Consider the following 23,744-nt stretch of genomic DNA (forward strand, 5'->3'; position numbering starts at 1 on the left):
ATGTTTGTGGGAACCTATATATACTGTACCAATCTGGTACTGTTCCAATCATGTATGGTTTTAACTTTTAATATGTACACTAACTAGATTACTCAATTTGGAGGCAATAGCAGCTTGAAGAGAAGTTGAATCTGCCGATGACCAAGGCCCGATTCCAATTCCCTTATTTTCTCGAGCCTTTGAGCAATTTTCCCCTCCGACTGCCACCTTATAAAATATGAGTTCTCATTAATTTTTATTTCGAAGTTCTAAGAATAAAGTCTATAAGAGAGAAAAAAATATGTTATTGTTAAAGATTCATATTTTGGATCAGTGAACAAGAGATGTACACCAATTAACAATCTTCACTCAATAAGGTAAAAAAGAAGTATTAGAATTCAGCTTGTATAAAAATATTAGTTACATATTTAAGATTGTATAGAAATATTCTTTGCTTGATTTAAACCATGTTGACCCGAAATTAACAAAATAAGTTCATACTATACGATCTAAAATTTGATCGGTAACTTGCAATTTTTCAAAATAAAATTGTCCTGATTTGGTCCGTTGAATTGTCACCTCTGAGCGTCTGAAGCTTTAATCGACAAAATACATATGGATGACACAAGATTCCAAAGCAAATATGAGAGCAAATTCCCATTGGATACTTGGAAAGTTCAAGTTATTTAATTGTGAATGAATCAGAGAATTAACAAGGGAATCTTAGTTTATCTGACGAACGAAGGTGGAGAGATATATTAATTGAAAGAGAGAAAGGTGCTGGAATTTTTTTTCTTTTTTTAGAAACAGTTAAGTCTTTAGTTTTGATGGTTAATGAGTTAGTTATGGAAAGGTAGTTAGATAGGGAATAAATGAGAGATAGGAGATGGGGAAAACAAATTCGCAATATATAAACACATTCATTGGTGCTCTTTGAGTTCTCTTTCAAGGCACACCCATCCCATCCGCAAGGCAAAATCTAACGGACTGTAAAAGTCATTGATCTGTTACACAAATATAACACTAATTGTCAAAAGCGAAGGAGGCCTGATGTTCGATCTGGGTCATTTGATCTGTATAGAAATTTGTGCAAAAAAAATAAAGTTATAAATATACACAAATTTCAACATGAATCAAATGACTTAGATCAAAAATCAAATCGAATTTGATTCAATGTTATCCCCTTCTTTCGAGTCTACATCTTCAGCATTAATGCACCGTTTAAATTTAGTTCCGGACCGTCCCATCATAATCCGGATCAATTTGATCAATACATGTAATGCACATGATCCTTCAATCTTCGTGCAGATTTAAATCGGACGGTCCTGATCTAAACTAAAAATTTGAGGATCCGAATTGCCTTCTTCTGGCATGTAATTGGTGTTGTGGCTCGGGCCTATTAACTTACAAATATAAAAAGGAGAGTGCTATACTCGGAGCATCATTTGAAATTTTTAAAGCTAAGAGAATTTTATCCTCTAAATACTCATTTTGTTCTTTTACTCTCTCTTTACTATGTGTCACAATTAATTGTGTCATAAACTCATAATTAATACAAAAGGTCAATTAAGAAAAAAATTAACAAAAAAAGTTACTTTGACAGAATAAAAAATTATAATTTTGATAAATCTCTTTCTCTCTCTCTCTTTATATGCTGAATTATAATCAGTACAACAAAATCCATTTACACCAACCCAATTACAGCAAAAGTAAAAAATTACAATCCCACTAAAGCACTAATATAACAGAGTATATAAACCAATCAGAGAACAATAAACGAATCAGAGAACAGAAATAGAATGCATAAGGCATGGAAACCACACAATTCGTGATCTTGCTCATCTAAACAGAGAATAAGTGTACCCTGCGTAATCAAAATGATGTAATTTTGCTTGGGCAGCTAAGAAATGACAACAATGAAAATTACGAAACTAAGACATAAAAATCCAAATTTCTATAACCTGTGAATGTGCCTGCCAATCCAAGACCTAGAAGTAACTGACAACAACCGGTACAATGGAGGCAAGGGGAATAGTCTATTTTAGTTGACACATCCTGGGACACAAATCAGAGAGCAGCAATCAGTATAGTACAATGATAAGGGATACCTGGAGTATATCACATATGTTAGGTAACAACTTCTGATCCTTTTCAAGCGGAGGCTCTAGCAATATGGCAGGTAAATCAACTGCATGGATGTAAGACTTTTGAAATTAAAGAATAAAATAAATTTTAGTTACTCCATGACGGTTGATTAATTGCAAAACTCATTTTATGGATGGAAATGCTCAAGATTTCATAATTTTACAAGTTCATTTAAATTAAATGATTAAATGCATATGGCTGATTTATTTTATGTTGGGAAGCATTGTAATGAGTCAGCTTGATAATTTTAACAATATTCCTCTTTTCAAACGAGTGCTCACTTATAATTGTTATATTGACAATCTTTACAACAAACTAAAAAAATAAATTAATAGATATGTTATTGGGCATACACCAAAGTTTGAGTCTAATAACAATCAAATTTCATGCAATTTTAAGTTTTTTTTAGTGATGGATTAAGGATTGTTAATATCATGTCGCTGAAATTTTGGGTCAGTGAAACATACACCAAAGTTTATTATATATAGACATCATATGTATATGAATCATGTTCACATTGTTGGATTTTAAATTCAAGATTAAAATTAAAATTAATGAAATAATTTCTTCTGTTTTCAAATTAAGTTTAAAAAGTTTGTAAACGCAAGGTTGGCCTTAGTTATGTATCGATTAATTGGGGTCCACTGCTTTTAGTATGCTTTCTTGTTTTATCTAGATATTATTCAAGTTAGTTAGAACAAGGAGCTCCGGAGGATTCCCTGACGGAAACCAAACATAATATCTATGGAAATGAAATGAAAGAAAAAATGTGTTAAATTTTTCAATCTAACCCTGAATTTATAAAAATAGCAACAGTCTCTCTGCTTCCAAAAAAAAAAACTAATTCTCTCTAACATTTGAATAGTGTGTTCAGAAATATTATATGTAAACATGTTCTTAAGATTTTTTATTGAATGCACTTTCAGACAACACTTTCTCGACAAATGCTATAATATTATTTCCTTAAATTGAGAACAGTTGATATTCTTCGTGAAAAACCAGTCTGGTTAGAAAAAGAGTTGGAGACAATTTCACGTCAGCCTTCAGTCTAAATTAATACGGCCATTTTTATTAATATTTTAAACAAAAGATATAATTTTAAAAATGCCATAATGTACAGTTTTTTTTTTTAAAAATGCCCCGACCGCCTGGGCCAGGGGCGGCCCAAAATTCCCAGTGAGGCGCCACCCTCACGGGCGCTCCATGCCCCTAGTGAGGAGCCCCCCACACGGGCGGCCTACAAGCCCAGTGAGGCGCCTCCATCACGGGCGCCCCACTATGGATCCCTATAAATTCTGTTTTTTCTCTCCTGCCCACTCCCAAACCAGGTCTATCCCAACTCAAAGGCAGAGAGAAGGGAGAAAGAGCTGAAGGCGATTTTTTGGGTGATTTCGGGCGATTTTCTGGGCGACTACAGCTACAGGTAATTTAAATATCTTTGTATTTATTTTTTTAAATACTTTAAATATTTTTTTAATTTAAATATTTTCTAATTATTTTTTAATTTGTCTCTGATTACTGTACAATTAGTATATGTTTAGTGTACACTTAGTCTTTAATTACGCACATAATTATCTTTTCAAATGCTATTTAGGATCAATACAAGTCTAATCAATTTCATTATCATTTGAAACCCTAGTTACAATGGCACCCAAAATTGACAAAAATAGAGGAAAAACTGAAACCGAACGCGAAGAAAAAATAACACTTATTAATATTTTTTGGACGGCTGAAGCCTACGCGATGAGGAATTTGGAAAAAAATGTTTTCACCCAAAAATAATGAAGAATTTCTTAGCACTCTTGATCCATCAATTAGAAAAATGCTGATGGAAGACTGAGTAAACAAGGTCCCTCCACTTGGATGGGGACAGTGCTGCTTATGTGAGGTGAAGGGAGATATGGTGGATATGTTCTTTTGTTATAAATGTGGCAAAGCTGTTGACCCCAATGGCATGGACCCGTATGCAGATCCGGTGAATGACGCTCATCTTACTAAGTGGGAGTGTCCTGCGTGCGTCCGTCGGGCTGAGGAGTGTTGGTGGTACCCCTGGTTGTCATAAGGGGGAGTGCTGGTGGTACCCCTGGTTGTCATAGGGGGAGTACTGGTGGTACCCCTGGTTGTCATAACCCGAATGCTGGTGGTACTGGTTGCCATAACTCAAATTGTCATCAGGGGCGGAACTAGAAAATGTAAATAGGGGGGGCTAATATATAAAATGTAATATATGAAAAAAAATAAAAATAAAATGTGGCTAGTGGGAATTGAATCCATGACCTCACACATAACAACTAGAACTCAAACCACTAGACTACTAACAAACATTTGTTATTTCATGAGGGGTGCTAGACTATATAAAAGTTCAAAAAACTCAAAAGTTTAACTAAAGTTTAATATACATAATTAAGAATTTTAAAATCATAGGGTGGCTTAGCACCCCCTGATCTATACATAAATCTGCCCCTGATTGTCATAACCTGAAAGTCCAGCCCTAGCCGCACTTGAAGGTCCAGCCCCAGCCCGGGGAACTCTCTTCGAATATATGTCCATTACCGGGACCCCATTGGACTCAAATAGAGTGTACACATATCTCCACAAATTCGCATCTGTTATAGGATATCTCACAAAGTGAGGTCTACCCCCCCTTTGTGAGTTGTCAATCCGTGTAGTCAATTCTATTTCATACCTGTTGGGGTTTATAGAAGTCTTTTCGTATACTAGTTGCTTAAGTTCCTGAAATGTGGTATTTTCATCAACATGGAAGTCAAATGCTGCCTCTTTCGTGTAATACACGTCATCTGTACCCTTAATTAGAATGCCGCCTATATGCAGTGCAACTAACATTTTTCCTTCACAACCTACATTTAAAAAGTAATTTTATAAGTATTACACTAATTATAAATGGCTAATTGGAAAATAACTAAAAAAAAATAAAAAATATCCACTTGCTACAGTAAAAAAAATCCATTTGCTACATCCTATGTACAGTAATTGCAACAATGATTGATACAGTAAGCAACAGTAATTGATACAGTAATTGCAACAGTGATTGATACAGTAAGCAACAGTAATTGATACAGTAATTGATACAGTAATTGCAACAGTGATTGATTAATTAGACTAATATTAGCTGTAGCAATCGCCTGAGAATCGTCAAAAATCGCCTTGTTTTTCTCTCTTTACTGTAGACAGGTAATTAAGGGTTTAGGATGGTTTGGAATGGTTTGGGAGTGGGCAGGAGAGAGAAAAAAAATGGAATTTATAGGAATCCATAGTGGGGCGCCTCACTGGGCTTGTGGGTCGCCCGTGTGGGAGGTGCCTCACTAGGGGCATGGAGCACCCGTGAGGGTGGCGCCTCACTGGGAATTTTGGGCCGCTCCTGACCCAGACGGTCGGGGCATTTTAAAAAAAAAACTGTACATTATGGCATTTTTAAAATTATATTTTTTGTTTAGGGTATTAATAAAAATGGCCGAAATTAATAGCACTTTATTATGTTGCTCACTCACTCTTTTTCCTTTTCCTTTTATTTTATTAATGTGGGTCAGCATTCCTTATTTCACCCAATGCAGCCTCAGCCTGCAGGTATAATATCAGCTGTCTAAATTTTAGCCCCAATTACTTTTTTTTTTTTGATAAAAACCCGTAGGCCTAGCCCCAATTACATCTACTTGGATAGCAGCCAGGTACAAATTCTACTCCGAAATTTTTATTGATAGAAAATATATTAAATAAATATTGAGATTAGATAATGTTTTTGGATTTGTTTTCGAGATATAGGAAAAATGTAATGAAAAATCACGGACTCTGGACGTTATAGCTTACCACGGCCAGCTTAGCGCTTAATTAATCACCCTCCATTTTAATTGAACCGCGCAAGGAAAAAAAATGAAAAAAACCCTAGCCGTAATAGATAGTAATGGCCAGAGGCGGAAAAATAAAAATAAAAACCCTAGCCGTGATAGATAGTAACGATCAGAGGAGGAAAAATAAATAAATAGGAAACCTAAATTTGACTAACAGCAAAAAGAAGGATAAAGGTCGTATACTTCTTCAAAACTTATATAAGTCACACTAGTCAGAGATGATCAATTACTCGATTCCCGTTACTTTTTCAATTTTGGAAAATCTCAACTGTTCAAATACTCTTTGATTGTAAACACCCCTGCAGTTGAATATTCAATCAGATGAGAAAGCATTAATTTTTCACCTGGCCATTTCTATCTATCGCGGACAGGCTTTTTTTTTCTGCAAACACTAATTATTCCTGTCTATCACGAACATGCTTTTTTTCTAATTCAGTTAGAAAATGGTTAATCTGCTATTAATCCGCCGTGATAAACTATAATGTCCAGATACCGTGATAAAACACCATGTTTTCTCTATATCTCGAAACAATCCAAAAACGTTCTCTAATCTCTATACTTATTTAATATATTTCCTATTAATAAAAATTTCGGAATTCTACTTTGAGAATAACAGTCCGGTTCAGATTTAGCAGTCTGTCAACTCTACAGTTGTACGGAATTCATTGGATTGTTCCTACGAAATCTAGAGCGTCCATTTTAAATCTAATGGTCTAAATCTTGATTGAACAAGCACATAGCCGGACCTTGTCCATTTTAGCCGATTTTAGTAACAAGTCAAATCCAGATTGTTCCTACGAAATCTAGAGCGTCCATTTTAAATCTAATGGTCTAAATCTTGCTTGAACAAGCACATAGCCGGACCTTGTCCATTTTAGCCGATTTTAGTAACAAGTCAAATCCAGATTGTTCCTACGAAATCTAGAGCGTCCATTTTAAATCTAATGGTCTAAATCTTGCTTGAACAAGCACATAGCCGGACCTTGTCCCTTTTAGCCGATTTTAGTAACAAGTCAAATCCAATTCCAACCGTCAGATGATAAACGGACAACCATATTTAGGGGTGTCGACGGGTACCCTTTATGATAACGAAATTTTTTTTTTATTCTTACCCGTCTTTTCGAATACGGTATGGGTTGGATAACGGATAAAAAAAATGTCATTAACATTTTAATTTGTGTTTTTGATAAAATATTTTTCAAAATAAGAAAAAAAAAATGAATACAACTAATTTGTATTATGAAAATTTAATAAAATACAAAATTTTATTGTATCATGTATCATCTTCATACAAATATATATATATAGAGAGAGAGAGAGAGAGATGGGCTATGGTGCATTGCAATGCATGAACTCCCTTGTGCATTGCACTATAATTACGGATTTAAAGTCCGAACGACCGATCCGAACCGTTAGATGTTTAATCCATATTGAAATGTGCTTGGAGACCAAATTTTACATTTTTTGGAATTTTTTTACTATTTATTAAGCATTTTTGAAAATTGCTGTTTTGCTGTGAACAGTAAATTTTTCTGAACCATCAGATCAGCGACTTTCAAAATTTCTTAATAAATAGTAAAAAAAAATCCAAAAAATGTAAAATTTGGTCCCCAAGCACATATTAATATGAAGAACAAGATGAACGGTTCGAATCGGTCGTTTGGACTTTAAATCCATGATTTAGAGTGCAATGCATAAGAGGGTTCATGCATTGCAATGCACCATAGCCCATCTCTATATATATATATAGAGAGAGAGAGAGAGAGAGATGGGCTATGGTGCATTGCAATGCATAAACCCTCTTATGCATTGCACTATAAATTATGGATTTAAAGTCCAAACGACCGATCCGAACCATTCATCTTGTTCTTCATATTAATATGTGCTTGGGGACCAAATTTTACATTTTTTGGAATTTGTTTACTATTTATTAAGCAATTTTGAAAGTCGCTGATCTGATGGTCCAGAAAATTTTACTGTTTTTTACTGTTCACAGCAAAACAGCAATTTTCAAAAATGCTTAATAAATAGTAAAAAAATTCCAAAAAATGTAAAATTTGGTCTCCAAGCACATTTCAATATGGATTAAACATCTAACGGTTCGGATCGGTCGTTTAGACTTTAAATCCGTGATTATAGTGCAATGCATAAGGGGGTTCATGCATTGCAATGCACCATAGCCCATCTCTCTCTCTCTATATATATATATATAGAGATAGGCTAATATCAAAACGTTTGCACCAACCCCTCCCGTGCAACCAAGTCATTTTCCGATTTGCAAAGTCTAAACGACCGATCCGAACCGTTATATGTTTAATCCATATTGAAATGTGCTTGGAGACCAAATTTTACATTTTTTGGAATTTTTTTGCTATTTATTAAGATGGTTTGAAAATCGCTGTTTTTATTAAAATTCTGCACCACTGGAAAACAGCGATTTCAAACCATCTTAATAAATAGAAAAAAAATTCCAAAAAATGTAAAATTTGGTCTCCAAGCACATTTCAATATGGATTAAACATCTAACGGTTCGGATCGGTCGTTTGGACTTTGCAAATCGGAAAATGACTTGGTTGCACGGGAGGGGTTGGTGCAAACGTTTTGATATTAGCCTATCTCTCTCTATATATATATATATATACGGCACGACTAAATTGCTGCCGGCAGCATTTCAGCGGAGGTGCTGCTGGAGCAATATCGTAAATTGTGATGTTCAAACAACAAATCCAAACCGTTAGATGTTTAATCTATATTATAATCTACTTGGAGACCAAATTTTACATTTTTTGGAATTTTTTTTACTATTTATTAAGCTAGTTTGAAAACCGTTGATTTCAGTAAATTTCTGCAGCATTGAAATCAGCTGTTTTCAAACCAACTTAATAAATAGTAAAAAAATTCCAAAAAATATAAAATTTGGTCTCCAAGTAGATTATAATATAGATCAAACATCTAACGGTTTAGATTTGTTGTTTGGACATCAGAAAATAAAAAAAGCCCCGGCAGCACCTCCGGCTAAAATGTTGTCGGCAGCAATTTAGCCGTGCCCTATATATATATATATAGAGAGAGATAGAGTTTGGACTACGGTGAGTTGCGAAGTAAAGCGACTATTTTACTTCACGCTCATATTTTGCGATTTTAAAGTTCAAAATGTCGATCCGAAACGCTCAACATGATCTCCATATTGAAATGTGCTTGGAGACCAAATTTTACATTTGTTAGAATTTTTTACTATTTATTAAGCCACTTTGAAAATCGCCGATCCAGCGGTCCAGAAATTTTTACTGTTTTTTACTATTCACCCGGATTTTCAGATTTTCAAAGTGGCTTAATAAATAGTAAAAAAAAATCCAAAAAATGTAAAATTTAGTTTCCAAGCATATTTTAATATAGATTAAACATCTAACTATTTGGATCAGCTATTTGAACTTTGAAAATGAAGATATTGCGTGAAGTAAAAACGTATTTTACTTCACAACTCACCGTAGCCTTACTCTCTCTCTCTCTCTCTATATATATATATATATATAATTTTATTTTTAAAAATTATCTTTTACAAAAACGGATAAGATAACGAAAAAAAATCATTACCCTTACCCGTACCCGATTAACTAACGGAAAAAAAATCTTACCCTTACCCGTGTTTTCGGATACAATACGGATCAGGTAAACGGGTAAAAGGGTGCCATTGACACCCCCTAACCATATTGGGAGAAGCTATTTAATGGATTTAGTAAGCCGGAGAGAAACTGAACATACTTGGCATAATTTGATACTATTTTAGCAGCCTGAGTAAAAATTGTGTTAACTTGATACTATTTTAGCAGCCTGAGTAAAAATTGTGTTAACTGAGTATTTCACAAGTAACAACACTTAGCACCAAATTTCAGTTCACACTGAATTCGCTCCCCGAAAAAAAAATTATTTTTATCTACAGTTTTCATCAATTGATCATGGATTAAAAATAAAATTAAACTCTTTTCCTAACAAAATACAAATTGATTTACAAAGAGGACATGGATCCAGAAACATATCTGGCCAGTAAACTCTCTAAATGTCATCTTTGCAAATTCCACATAAATTTAATACAATTGTATTTACAGAATCCTATGCATGATCCACCCCGCCCTGGGGCCCAGAGTCAATTTTTCTTCTGATGAAATTTAAAACAAACAAAAATTTCGAACCGTTTATAAAATTCAAATGAATGGGGATCCTGAATAACAGTTGTTATGAAGTAGGATTTGGAGCACCAATAAAACCAAATCCGACAATTGTAAATGCGACAGCTTGTAGGAATACGAATACATGGTAATTATTATTTCCAAAAACGAGATTATATGAAGCACACATAAATAGCAATGCTGCAAGTACAAGCTCCCATACATAAACCCTGAAAGCCAGAAATAATATAGTACATACTCTTTTGTCAATATTAACATGGTGCTGAAAATTTAAAGAATTATGCTGTGGAACAATGTATTTTAAAGTATCAACTCAGTTATGAAATAATTAAACAATTAAGGTGTGACTCATTGGACATAGTTCCATTGAACTTGTGGCACAGCACAGTAACCCTTAGATAAAAAAAGAAAATAAAAGAAATTGTACGCAACCACTTCAGGTAGAGATGGAGTGGTATAAATTAGTACAGTTTTTTATGCAACTTTCCCTTCAGAAATATTTAAGTATAGTGGGGGAAAAAAGATGAAAAATATAAAGATAAAAGTCAATTTGTAAGGAAATGTGAAAAGTATAAAAAATAGCATTCACCTTTCAGAGCATTTGGTAGGGGCAGGTTCAAGTAAAGGGACCTCTATATCAGCCTTGTCATTTATAAGCTGCCCTGTCTTCTCTGTAACAACCCACTGATTCACACTGGACGTCCCTAGTAGGCCAACAATGGCTGCTCTCATTCTGTGCATTGCCATCACGTTCTCAAACAATATCCATAAAGGCATCAAATGCAGAGAGCTGTGTAATTCAATGGTTTACATAAGAAGAAAAGGATGACAAGAAACTGTTAAGTTTGTGGTAATGCTATGCTAGTTTACCAATGCAAGGGGTAATAACTTTTTGAAACTTCTGCCTACATGCCTCCTGAGAATGCTGAGTTTGTTAAAAGGAGCCAATTGAAAGAAAAATACAAAAGAGAAACTAATGACTAGCATAGCAAAATTATCGTATATGCCCCTTGAAACATTATTGTTTTATGCACTTAAAATCACCTTAACGAGGATAACATCAGCAGAATTGCCAGGGGTGGATCTATGTATAATTCATGGGGTGCTTAGCCACCCCCATGATTTAAATTTTTTTAATTAGGTATATTGAATTTATATTTTTATTGAAGTTTTTATATAGTTCAGCCCCCCTCATAAATTATCACGCACGTGCTTGTAGCATAGTAGTTTTTTATATGATCCAGGGGCCCATGACAAAAGTTAACATTTTAATCAGAAAGAGAAAGATTACCTAGGATTTCTAACTGCATTGAGGATTGTAATTGTGGTCGGGATGTAGACCAATCCCCAAACAGGAATCTCCACTTCAGGGATTAAAATGGAGACAGGGATAACCACACAGTAGAAGCAAAATGTGACAATTGGGGCTATCACTCGCTTCACAAAGAAAAAACTATACAATACATGAATCTTTTTCAGTAGCGATACCTCCTGATCAAAGCAAAGATAAAACAGGTCAAGCCAGCACTAGACATCCTGCTACTGAGCTGGTAGGTTTCCCAACACTTTTGGTTTGATGCTAGATCTTACATTTTACCTTATTTGCAGTTAAACCCACAAGCTATTACACAAGTGCAACCAACATTAAGAATGGAAAATATTCATATTCCAAGAATGTTCGGTGTTAATCAGAAAATCAAAAGACGTGTGCTGGTTGTGGGTCGCAAATACAAGAAATGTTGAGTACTGTTCCAAATACAAATTTTGCAACAAATAACCTTTGTATAATTGTATTTATTTTGAACAGCAATTAATTTTCAGCTTTTCAGGTACTGTGTTTAAGATTTCAGACCAATATTATAGGCTGAAATAACATTGAGCTTTATTAATTAATGGACAGGGTAAATTTTCCAAATGCAGAACCTATAGGGCTCATGATGTTGTGCATAAACTCAAAAAGGTATGAAGGATCAGTAAAAACAGAGAAGATGCTTCTAAAAAAAAATGGAACCTTGTTGGTGGCAATGTCCCAGCCCATTTTTCTAAATAAATTAACTGCGCCACATGTCCACCGGTGTTGCTGGTGCCTGTATGCTTTGAGTGTACTTGGCAGTTCACTCTTTACCTATGAGACAACATAAAATCTATTAACATATGCTGAATGGGCACACATGATAATGGTATCAAATGGTTTACTTTGACATGTTCATTTGTCAGTATTGTATTTTTCTTCAATATGTTATTATATAATATCATGTTTTATTTCATCTAGTTTTATTTCTGTTAATCATAATGAACAGAGACAAGAAACAACATACTCTGATGTTACCGACATATAAAAATTTCCATCCCTTGAGAGTGGCTCTGACGGCCAAATCCATGTCTTCTACTGTAGTGCGGTCTTTCCACCCTCCAGCTTCATTTATGGCTGAAATACGCCACACACCAGCAGTACCTAATTCAGTGACCATGCTTCCGTCAGTCAACTTTAGTGACTGATTTAAAAAGGTACAAGTATAAGCTTGGATAACAAACATCAATAGATGTCCTTTTTTGTTAGCACAGGCCTTAGAGAAACTATTGGCTAACATAGTTGATCGCCCCAGGTTCTAAATAGGTACAAGTAATTAAGATCCAATCAGGTCACCGTTTTCCTTTTTCCCTTTGCAAATTGTAGCAATTATTCTACTGTATTTTGCAAATTGCAACAGCCAAAAATAAAAAAAATACCCCACATATGTCGTAACTGAAACTGATACTTTGGATATTGTGCATTAGTCACGTAGGTTACCAATTGCTAAAACCAAAGTCATGTCAAGCAATAGAAAAAAAAAACATAAGAGCAAAATGAACAAGAGGTTTATATAAACTTGGTTGATGGCCAGGTTTATATAAAATCTATACCAAACAAATAAAATATGCTTTTCTAAATTTTAGTTCATTTGCAAAAAAAAAAGGAAAAAGATACAGTTTATAATAAATAGAGGCCAAAATAACATCCAAAAGAAAATTCCTTTTTGGAGATGTTTATCTAAAGTTGAGGTGTCATTTGACAATACGTCAAACAAAGTTTGTGGACTGCTGCCAATCTGAGAAGTGTCAGCTGCAATTTGAAAAGACACTAAATGTTGAATTTGTCCTTACCGTTGAAGCCAAAGAAAGAGAAGGTGGTAGAGCCCGACTCCTGCTCGACTTTAAAATGGTAGTCGAGAGACATCTTCTGGATACGTGTCATCAGCAAGGCATTATAATTAACTGCAAAACATAACCCAGCCAAAAATAAAGGCCAGGTCAGTGTTCGAATCCAAACACATATTTGCAAGGAACACCCCTGTCAATCCAAACATTTTTTTCTAGTCAGGAGTGACCATTACATTTAAAATTCATTTAATGCACTGTATTTAGAAATATTTATTTACAAATAGAATGAATTCACTGACAGTACTAATTCCAGCTTGATCATTGTTTTATTTTGATTATTTGGCTATCTTTTTTCTTTCCTGAGGATCTGCCTGGAGTCCCAATTGAGACATAAATGCCCAGATGAGGTTAGCTGGTACAAAATTGAATTAAATTGAGGCTTTGTTTACAGAACAATGCTTGGCTGGGGCTTAGCATTTGGATTAACTTTGTTTCTTTAAACTGTGGTCCAATTTTTGCATACATAAACCCAGCACCTAAATTATATTAGTTTGGTTTTAGTTCAATATGGACTATAAAAAATTGACGAAATATAACCCTTCACATAAGAAATATAAAGGTAGGATGTCATATATTCAAATATCTCCAAAAGGTTTGGTCAAATTATGAAAAAAACAAATGTCAGGTATAACCTCCAATTAGAAGAAAGAAATCGTGTAATTTGCAAGACAAAAAAAAAAGATGGTTCATTATTAAATATATTGTCACGTCCCTGGCGAGCACGGGTCAATTTCAACCCGGTTCTATGTCACGAAGAAGGAGAAAGAAGAACTGGGCAGCAAGGGCAGGCAAAATGGGTCACGGTCAGGATAATAATTGAGATTAGTTCACTGTCAGGTGGGGACCGCTACTTTAGAACTGGAGGGAGAAATGGACAATAGCAATGGAGCTGTCCAGTGAAAGTAGGTTAGAGGTTTGTTACGCCAATTCAGCTCACTGTGGTGTATTCAAGCAATTCAGTTATAGGATTCATTCGATAGAGTTAGAATTTTATTTCTTAAGCACTGTCGCCTATAAATAGGCAGTAAGGGTAATTAGTTAGATTAGACTATTATCAAGTATTTTTGAGTGTTCTAGCTATGCTTTGGCCTTGTGCCGTGTATCTCCATTTTCCATTGAATTTCAATAAAATTGTTTGATTGTTCTCTGTCGTGTTCAATTCACGCTGTTCTAAGCCTCGTCAGATCTAGGATCTGACATATATGAGTAAAAAAATCTTCAAAAAATATATGAGTAAAATGAAAAAGAACTAACCAAAATCCCAGCGAGTTTGTACAAGGGCAATTTTAGGATTGTGCACAAGAAATGGAAGAGTTTTCAGGAGGAAATCAGAATCAGGCTGGAAATCTGCATCGAATATGGCAACAAAATCACACTGCTTAGCATAGTGGCGCTCCATGCCTTTCTTTAATGCACCAGCTTTGTAGCCTTTCCGGTTGCTTCTGACCTCGTACTTTATGTCTATTCCCTTCTTTGTCCATTCTTCACATTCTACCTTCACTAGATCCTTTATTGAAAAAAGGAGAAGAGGGGGAGAGATATCAGTTGATATGATAATAGACGAATTGTGAAAATATCCATGTCATATGAAATTATGTTTTTTTCTTGTAAGTAAATATCTCCTAAAGGAAAACTATAGAAATTTTATGTCTTTTTCTTGTGTAGCTAAACTAGATGCTTGTAAATTGTGGCATTTGCAGGATGTGAGATGAAGGTGTGAGATGAATTTTCCTCGATTCACATACCCATGTCATATGAAAAACATTATGTCCTTTTCTTATAAGTAAATATACAGAAGAAAAAATATTGGAATTCACAGGCCTATAGATTTTGTTATATGCAGCTAAACTTGGGTCACTGCACTAGCAATGTGTTAAGTATTCAAATATAACTATCTATTATGAGGTAGATGCCCTGAAAATGTACAAGTTCTTGAGTTGACATGAAAATAAGGTGATATAAGAACAAAAATTAATTTGAAATTGAAGTCATATAATGGTAGTATGTAAGATGCCTAATCACAATAAGATAAAAAATATTTTTTCTTGAAACATGACCAATCGTTGAAACTCAAGTTAATCAATCCATCAAATAAATATACATAATTAAACATGCTATTTTTGTCTTTGACCAAGTCTACGTTCATTGTTCAAAATTGAGTTGTTGATGTCCTTGTGCTCAGTTGGAAATAAGCAAAACGTGTTACAAAATGAAGAGTCAAAGGGTAAAGACTAACCAAAAGCTTACAAAAGGAACGGTTGGCCACATATATGAAGTAAAGACTGGCCAAATGCTTTCAATTGGGTAAGCTAAAGTAAAGACTGACCAATAGCTATCAATTCCCTACTTTTCCAAGACCAATTTGGTCTTAAGAATAAGATGGAAACATCACCAATTCATAACATTTCACAACTAGACTTAAATATGCCCAGATATTTCTGAAGAGCCAAATAATCTTGTAGTAGTTAACTACCTAACTTCATATATATTTAGAGGTATCTTTGTCTCTTTCCATGCACTAGCAAGTAGTTGCTTTATTCATACTTGTTGCCAACCAGATCTAGACCAGAACAGGCACCAAAGTACCAATCTTACGGAAAGAATCTAACTTTGACAGAAAACCTTTCACACAAGCTAGCTAAGTTTCCAACTATGGGACCCACATGTCACACCAATCTTTTAACAAAAGTTCTCCATTACTTCTGAATTTATTAGGAAGTAAATTACCTTGTTATTTTTTGGAAAAGTGAAATTCTTATACAAAGTGTTGTTAGCAGAAAAGGCTGTATACACATAACTGTACCGGTACATAATATGTTGGCTAGTGCTTGTACTAGATCATGTCAAGACTCCAGGAATCACAAAACAGCTACCTACCACCAGCCTGACATGCTGCCACGGTATTATCTTAGGTCTTATTCGAATTCTAAGCACAAAGTATCAATTTTTTTCTAGTACGAAGGCTCTCAGAAATTTTTCAGTCTGACCATCCTTCATGTGCTCAATTAAAAGTATACTGAGGTTATTCCACACAATGCTTTTGCATAAGACTATACCTTAATTAGCGGGTCAGTTGAATCATCTAATATCTGAATTATAATCCGATCGGGTGGCCAAGTCAGTGCACAAGCCGCTCTGATAGAAAGATGGTATACCTGTATATTACAAAAAGGCCCAAAAATTAATTAAACTCAAATCTCAGAAAAGATATGTAGTGGGAACCAATTAGTTACATATAGAACAAATATTTAGGCTAGGTCATTGAATGCCATCTGGAGAATTCATGAAATTGAGCTAATTGTACTGTTACCTCAAAAAAAAAAAAATTGTAGTGACAGTGTCCAGAATCCCAACTTGTTTGGGACTAAAGGCTTGGCTGTTGTTGACAGTGTCCAGAATTATCACTTTCCTGTTAATTCCTACAGATAAATAACTTCATATCTAGGAATAATAAAAATTGTAATCTCTAGGTCAAACTTTCGTTTTTGAATTGATTAATTCCAAGATAAACCAAGATCTATCTAATAGCTCTTCTTGTTCACTATAATGATAACATTTTTAAATTTAATTCGTCCCAACTCCCAAGCAAAAACTAACAAGTACCTCCTAGAACTCTGATTCCTGAATTATCTTGAAACAGTCCAGCTTTTGTTTGTGAAAGGCAGAAACAAAATAACTATACACTAATTTATTTATTTTTGGAAAGAGATGGAATCACAAGTCCCTCAGGAATTAAGATCTTTCTCTTCAAAAACCAATCCAATCTTAATTGATTCCCTAGTAAGCAAGCTAAAATCCCCAATGGTGAGAGAAAGAAATCGCTCACCTCCTTCTCATTGTACATGGGAATCTGAACAAGCACCATGGGGTAATCCAATCCCCCCTTCTCAACATCTCCTCCCATGGCCTCCCACTTGTACCTCTTCTCTGGCGTTCGCCGGAACAGTTTAACATATACGCTGACCGCGCTCATAAATACCGCCTCCAGCAACAGCATGAAGGACATAACCATGCATAGTACAACTGCCGCATCGAGGATAGGTGCGATCACGTGCGCGCGCACATGCGTCCCGATCAGGACGACATTGTCGAACGAGGACCGGAGGAGGAACGGACGGAGGACGTTCTGCCACGTGGCGGAGTTAAGACCGTCGGACGTGGCGGGGAGCGCCATTTTGTGCCGAGAGGGATGGTTTGGCTTGGAAAGGTTTATCTCTGACTCTGTATAGTGCCCAATGGAGAGAAACCGGGAACGGTGTAACGCTGTTATATACATAGGAATATAGGATGATAGAATTCACATCCTCCCCGGTAATGGAATCTTTTAGAATTAGTGGATCCGAACCGTTCTTTTAACTTGACACGAATCTCAAAGTCCAAATTATAATGCCCAAAGCGACTGAGAGTAAATCTCAAACCGGCAATTTTTAATATTTTTAATACATATTGGAGAGGATACTCCTCCGGATATTAGGACCCACGGTAATAAGAAACAACTTTTCCACCGTCTATGCTGTTTTTTCAAATGATTTAGAAAGCTATGATTTCTATGATTTTTGTTTTTTTTGCATGTAGCTATGATTACTTCAAAATAATTCAAGAACATTGGTCCAAACTTATTCTTCTGTGTGCTGTAGTATTCTATTATATGTGGGCCACCCCCTCCAGTCTCTCTGCTAAGATCCGACATGTTACTGCCCGTGGGCCAAATTATATTAAAGGGATCTACTAACAGTTCCCCTACTTCAGTCCCCTATCTGTCCCCCGCACTAAAAGACAAAAAAAATAGTTAAAACGTGCTAACTACCACCAAAGAGCAAAATTAATGTTAGTTTATTAATAGTCAAAACGTATAGTATTCATACCTACGAATTTATAGTATTCATACTTATTATCAGAATCATTCGTCATATGTAAACACAAGCTGGAGGGGACCAGTAACGACCAGGGGGACCGCTGACGTCTTGTGACAGCCTGGATTGGGGACCACAATCGTCTGAAAGCGACATTTGCCAAAATTGGAGACCACTACAGCGAATCTATATATTATTCATATCTAAATAAAGAAGTATTCATATCTAAACAAATGAAGTATTCATACATGTTTGAAATAATTTATACAATTCAAAATTCAAAGTCAGATTCATCTCTCACCCCACCTCTTCCAAGAAGTATTCATACTGACGATTACGAAGTATTCATACATGTTCGAAATAATTTATACAATTCAAAATTCATTGTCAAATTCATCTCTCTCACCCACCTCTTCCAAGAAGTATTCATATCTAACATGAAGTATGCATATCTAACAAATGAAGTATTCATATCTAACTAATGAAGTACTCAATATCTAACAAATGAAATATTCATATATATAATTATTCATATCTAACTAATGAAGTATTCACACATGACACTAACAATATTCACATCTGATACTAATAATATTCACACCTGCCCAGATTGGGACCACGTGACAACTGTCGGCGTGGGTAGATGGTGGCGAGCAGTAGAGGAGAAGAATAGGGTGAGTTTTGAGTTATGTTGAATTTTTTTTTCTTTCTAAGAGAAGATTGAAAAGGATGGGTTTTGACCACGTGAGGGAACAAAAAAGGAAGGTTGTTAGGGGGACAACCAGGGGCGGATTTAAGGGGGTGCGAGCAGGGGCCAGGCACCCCCCATAAAATTCAGAATTTGCTTAGGACCGGGATACTTGGCACCCCCAAAAAATTAATTTTTAAATTTCATAGAAGATTTAAGGGCCATTTTTGAAGGGAGGCCCATTTTTAAATTTCATAGAAGATTTTAAATATGAATACAAAGTCCATTTTGAATACAAGGCTAGTCAAAATCGATTCATATTCGCGTAATAGGGTGTCTATTTGAAGCATAAGATTCTTCGTTGGAGAATAAAGACAAAATCCCCTTCGCCAGTTCGCCTCATAGAAAGAATTCGCTCCAGACTCCAGAGTTCTTGAGTTGCCTGCTCTTGTTTAGAATCGCGTTAGAGATCGCAAGTTCATGACAGAGAATAGACCACAGTCCCAAAGTCAGAGAGGACTAGAATTCAGAGAAAACCCTTGACGGTGCCACCGTGCCAGGCTTAGGTTTGATGCTTCAATTGAAATAACGGTTGATTCAAGATTTGAGAAATGACGGTTGGGAACCCTTTTTTGAGAAGGTCAAATCTTTTTGTGCAAAGTATGAAATTGAGCTCCCTGATATGAATCATAGGTATGTTGATTTTATAATTTTCACTAAATCTTTTGCATCTTTTTTTTGTATAAAGCATGATATTGAGTTCTTTAATATGAATTGTAGGTATGTTGATCTCACTAAATCTCGAAAGAAGCACGATAACACTACAGTAGAGCATCATTATTGAGTGGACATGTTTGCGGTTGCAATAGATCAACAATTGCAGGAGTTAAATGCTCGATTTAGTGAGCAATCTACAGAGCTTTTGACACTAAGTGCCTCCTTAGATCCAAGATATGATTCCTTTAACATCTCCAATATATGTATTTTGGCTGAAAAATTCTATCCCGCTGACTTTTCTGATCAAGAGAGAGCTCAATTGGAGTGTCAACTACAACATTTTCAGCTTGATATATGCAGCGATCCGGATCTAAAGAGCTTACCTTCACTTGCTGATTTGACTTCTGGATTGGTTAAAACTGGTAAAGCTTCAATATATCCGATAGTTGATAGAATAATGCGGTTGGTGATAACTCTTCCTGTCTCGTCTGCAACGACAGAGCGTTCATTTTCAGCCATGAAGCTCATCAAGACGGGGCCGCGAAACAGAATGGGGGATGGTTTTCTTCGAGACTACATGGTGGTATATATTGAAATGGAAATTGCAGCGAAGTTCACTTCCAACGAAATTGTTGATATGTATGATTTGTTAGGAAGTCGTAGGGCTAAATTGAAATTAATAGAAATGTAGGGTTTAATTTTTATTTCAAAAAAGAAATTGTTATGCATACAACATACTTTTTGTTATAGAGATGTTATAATTTTGAATCTATTTAATATTTAATATTATTGTTAAGATGATTATTGTTTAATTAACTTTTATATTTACGGTTGTTCTTTTGTCTTTCAACGGCTCGCCCCCCCCCCCTCCCAAATTTTCATCCTGGTTCCGCCCCTGCATACAACATACTTTTTGTTATAGAGATGTTATAATTTTTAATCTATTTAATATTTAATATTATTATTAAGATGGTTATTGTTTAATTAACTTTTATATTTACGGTTGTTCTTTTGTCTTTCAACGGCTCGCCCCCCCCCCCCCCCCAAATTTTCATCCTGGTTCCGCCCCTGGGGACAACATCTTTACTCTATATTAAAAACCACATTAAAGTTTGCACATCTGAGGTTGTGCATGGCAGCTGAAAACATATCAAAGCTCCATGCACGGTAGTGCAAATAAAACCAAAAACACAGATGGAGCAAGTAGGGGTGTCAATGGCACCCTTTTATTCGTTTACCCGACCCGTATCGTATTCGATAAGATGGATATGGATAAGATTTTTTTTCGTAAACTTATCGGGTACAGGTACGGGTAAAGATTATTTTCCATTATCAAAACGGGTAAGGGTACGGGTAAACCCTATTCCGTACCCGTTACTCGATCGAATAATTATATATATTATATATCTTAATGAGCATTGAATTATTATCCATCTTCAACAGTCCAACTGGCATCTACTCTTGATCTTGGAAAACAAAATGTATTAAATTTTCTAACTTAAACAATTGATCATTTATGTAACTGTGTTAAACATAATTCACTGTTAAAGCATTTGAATAATTGATCGTCTTGCTTTTATTTGCATGCTTGATTTTTTTTAATTAAAGAAAAGAGATATTTGTTTTTTTGAATTTGTGTTTTGATAAAAAAAACAATTTAGTTGGAATTAATTTTCATATTAGTAATGTGATTATATATGTGACAAATAAATAAATGTGTCTTAGTGTTTTATTTAATAAATAATAAAAATAATTATTATATAAGTATTAACCGTTATTTACCCGCTACCGTTTCGTTCTCTGACAACTACAACGGATAAGAATAGAGTACAGGTAAAGCAATTTGTAATGGATAAGAATAAGATATGGATAAAGATAATTTATAATGAGTACGGGTATGAAAATGCTTTCATCCGATTCTTACCGTACCCGTTAACACCCCTAGGAGAAAGTGTATAGTGTGTCTGTGGTACTGAGCTCCCTATCCCGAAGCCGCATCATATCCCGTGAAGCATCTAGACCCCAACTCCGTACAAGATTGGTGGATATCTTTTGAATTAAATATGTACTATGTATATGCTTTCTATAAAATGAAAACAGCGGAGGGTGCTTGTTTTGATTTGATTTTTTTTTTTTTTTGGTTACAAAGACGGAAAGACCCGCAGGGCCCAGGCATAAAGAATTTACATTAAATAATCGGCTTTATAATCTCTGTATTGATATTGCAACTTGTTCGTTCTTACCTGATTGGCTACATGATCCGCCGCATGCGCCTCGAAAAATGAGTTCCCAATTAATTTTTTTGTTGTTGAATAGGCCCCGTTTGATTTTACAGCTTGAATATTGAGAAACCGTAGTTTGGAGTTTGGACTTTGGAGAACAACCGAGTTTCGTTTCCGTTTTTTTTTTCATACCACCCTCAAAAATCAGAATTAAATGAATATCATCCGAAAAATCAGAATTCAGATTCCGCCACGTTCGCACCATGGTACCTGAGGTGAGATTTAAAAGAACTAACGGTCCAGATTAATCCCAGTTGGGCCAAACTCAATCTGAAACCGGTTGGGACTGTAGAGAGTCTGCTTTGAGATTCGTGCCGCATAAAAACAAGGGTTCAGATTTATTGCTTGCACCTCAGGTACCTGGGGTGATACGGATTCGTTTTGAAAAGAGGAAAGCTGTTCGGTGTAATCAAAACATGAGGATGGTTGAAATGCTTTCATTTTTAAATTTTTTAATAATTTAAAATTTAAAATAAAATTGTTGGATATGAACTATATCATTTTATTTATGCATGTTTAAAAAATTATAGTATTTCAATTTTGTTTTGATTGTCATCTTAGTTTGTAAAAATATATACAAATGTAGATAATTTCTATACGTTAATTTTTCAACTTATTGATTCATATAAAAGCAAAATCAAAATGTGATAATTTTTTATGGACACATAAAGAAAATAACATAAATCACATCTAACGGTTTTATTTTAACGTTTAAGTTTTAAACTTTGAGTTATTTAAGTTTTTAAAAATAAAGATATGATAGAGACACAAAAAATAAAAGTATTTGAACCCTCCTCTCAAAACATTGCGGGTTTCACACTTCCTCAACAACAAAAAAAATCTAGTAGAACTTGATTTTCATATTGTTACACGTAACACTTGTTGCTATCTTTGAACCTTGCGATCATGTGATGTGCTCAGGCAGAGAAGTTTGCTTATTTGTTTTTTTGTCACTTTATGCTGGGATGGGCTCCATCATATGACAACCACCAATCACGTAACTAGATTATTTATTTCTTTTTAGTACTTTTGGCTGGGTAGTTACATTTTTTGCTTTTTTTTTTTACTTTAGTTTAAGTTAATTTGAGCGCACTGTTTACTTCTCGCTATGCAGCTACGTCGCTTTGTAACTGTAATTAACTAATTATCAATGAAATACGGGTACGAGTCTTATTTTTTCTCAATAAAAAAAAAGATTATTTGTTTCTTTTCTTTTTTTTTTGTTAAGATTGTTTAGAGTATTACACTACTGCCTATAAAAGGCCTCTTCTGTAATTGTATCATTAAGAAAAGGAGATTAATAAAAATATCTCGTTATACAATCTTCTTCTATACTTTACAAATACTCTTTTTTATTTCTCTCTATTTTTTTTAATATTTTCTACAGATAAATATTTTTCGAAAACCTAACCAATCTGACCACTGTATTCGAATCCGTATCCTCCCAGAAATATGAAAAAAAAAAATCTTTTATAAGAATACAGACAATTATTTTTAACTTGACACGATACTCAAAGTCCGATAGTTTTGCCTCTGCGCTAGTTTGAATTTAAATGGTCGAGAGGAAATCTCAAACCGTAAGGGTGTGCTCCAATTGGGTTATTCGGAGGAAGAGGAAGGAAAAAACACTGTGCTTCAGACTGCAGCTGTTCGAAGAGTTCACCTGCTCTGGAACAGACGAATCAAAGAGGAAGTGGAGGTGAACGCGTAGTGATTTTTGGCGACAATCTTCATCTCCAAATCGGGGTGTACAGATCACTGTTCGGAATGTAAACGCTTCCTTCCCCTTCCATTAATGAGGGTTTTCACCCTCAATTGCGGTGCAC

The 23,744-nt window shown here is 35.0% G+C and overlaps 3 protein-coding genes across 3 annotated transcripts in view; 2 read left to right on the top strand and 1 right to left on the bottom strand.

Annotated features, from left to right (window-relative positions):
• Nucleotides 1-23,744, top strand: part of LOC144559894 (Ribosomal L18p/L5e family protein) — a 46,302-nt gene that overhangs the window by 18,491 nt on the left and 4,067 nt on the right. The window lies entirely within an intron of this gene.
• LOC144559326 (putative glucomannan 4-beta-mannosyltransferase 2) lies at nucleotides 9,878-17,626 on the bottom strand. Its single transcript, XM_078308341.1, has 9 exons — nucleotides 17,205-17,626; nucleotides 16,435-16,533; nucleotides 14,633-14,885; nucleotides 13,322-13,432; nucleotides 12,496-12,632; nucleotides 12,189-12,302; nucleotides 11,469-11,668; nucleotides 10,767-10,967; nucleotides 9,878-10,386 (listed from the first exon to the last, which is right to left on the bottom strand). The coding sequence occupies exons 1-9, from the start codon at nucleotides 17,550-17,552 to the stop codon at nucleotides 10,224-10,226; spliced, it is 1,626 nt and encodes a 541-aa protein (XP_078164467.1). The 5' UTR covers nucleotides 17,553-17,626; the 3' UTR covers nucleotides 9,878-10,223.
• Nucleotides 19,770-20,327, top strand: LOC144559382 (uncharacterized). Its single transcript, XM_078308396.1, has one exon. The coding sequence runs from the start codon at nucleotides 19,770-19,772 to the stop codon at nucleotides 20,325-20,327; it is 558 nt and encodes a 185-aa protein (XP_078164522.1).

This window comes from Carex rostrata, chromosome 9, assembly GCF_964058835.1.
Source record: "Carex rostrata chromosome 9, lpCarRost1.2, whole genome shotgun sequence".
Taxonomy (NCBI): domain Eukaryota; kingdom Viridiplantae; phylum Streptophyta; class Magnoliopsida; order Poales; family Cyperaceae; genus Carex; species Carex rostrata.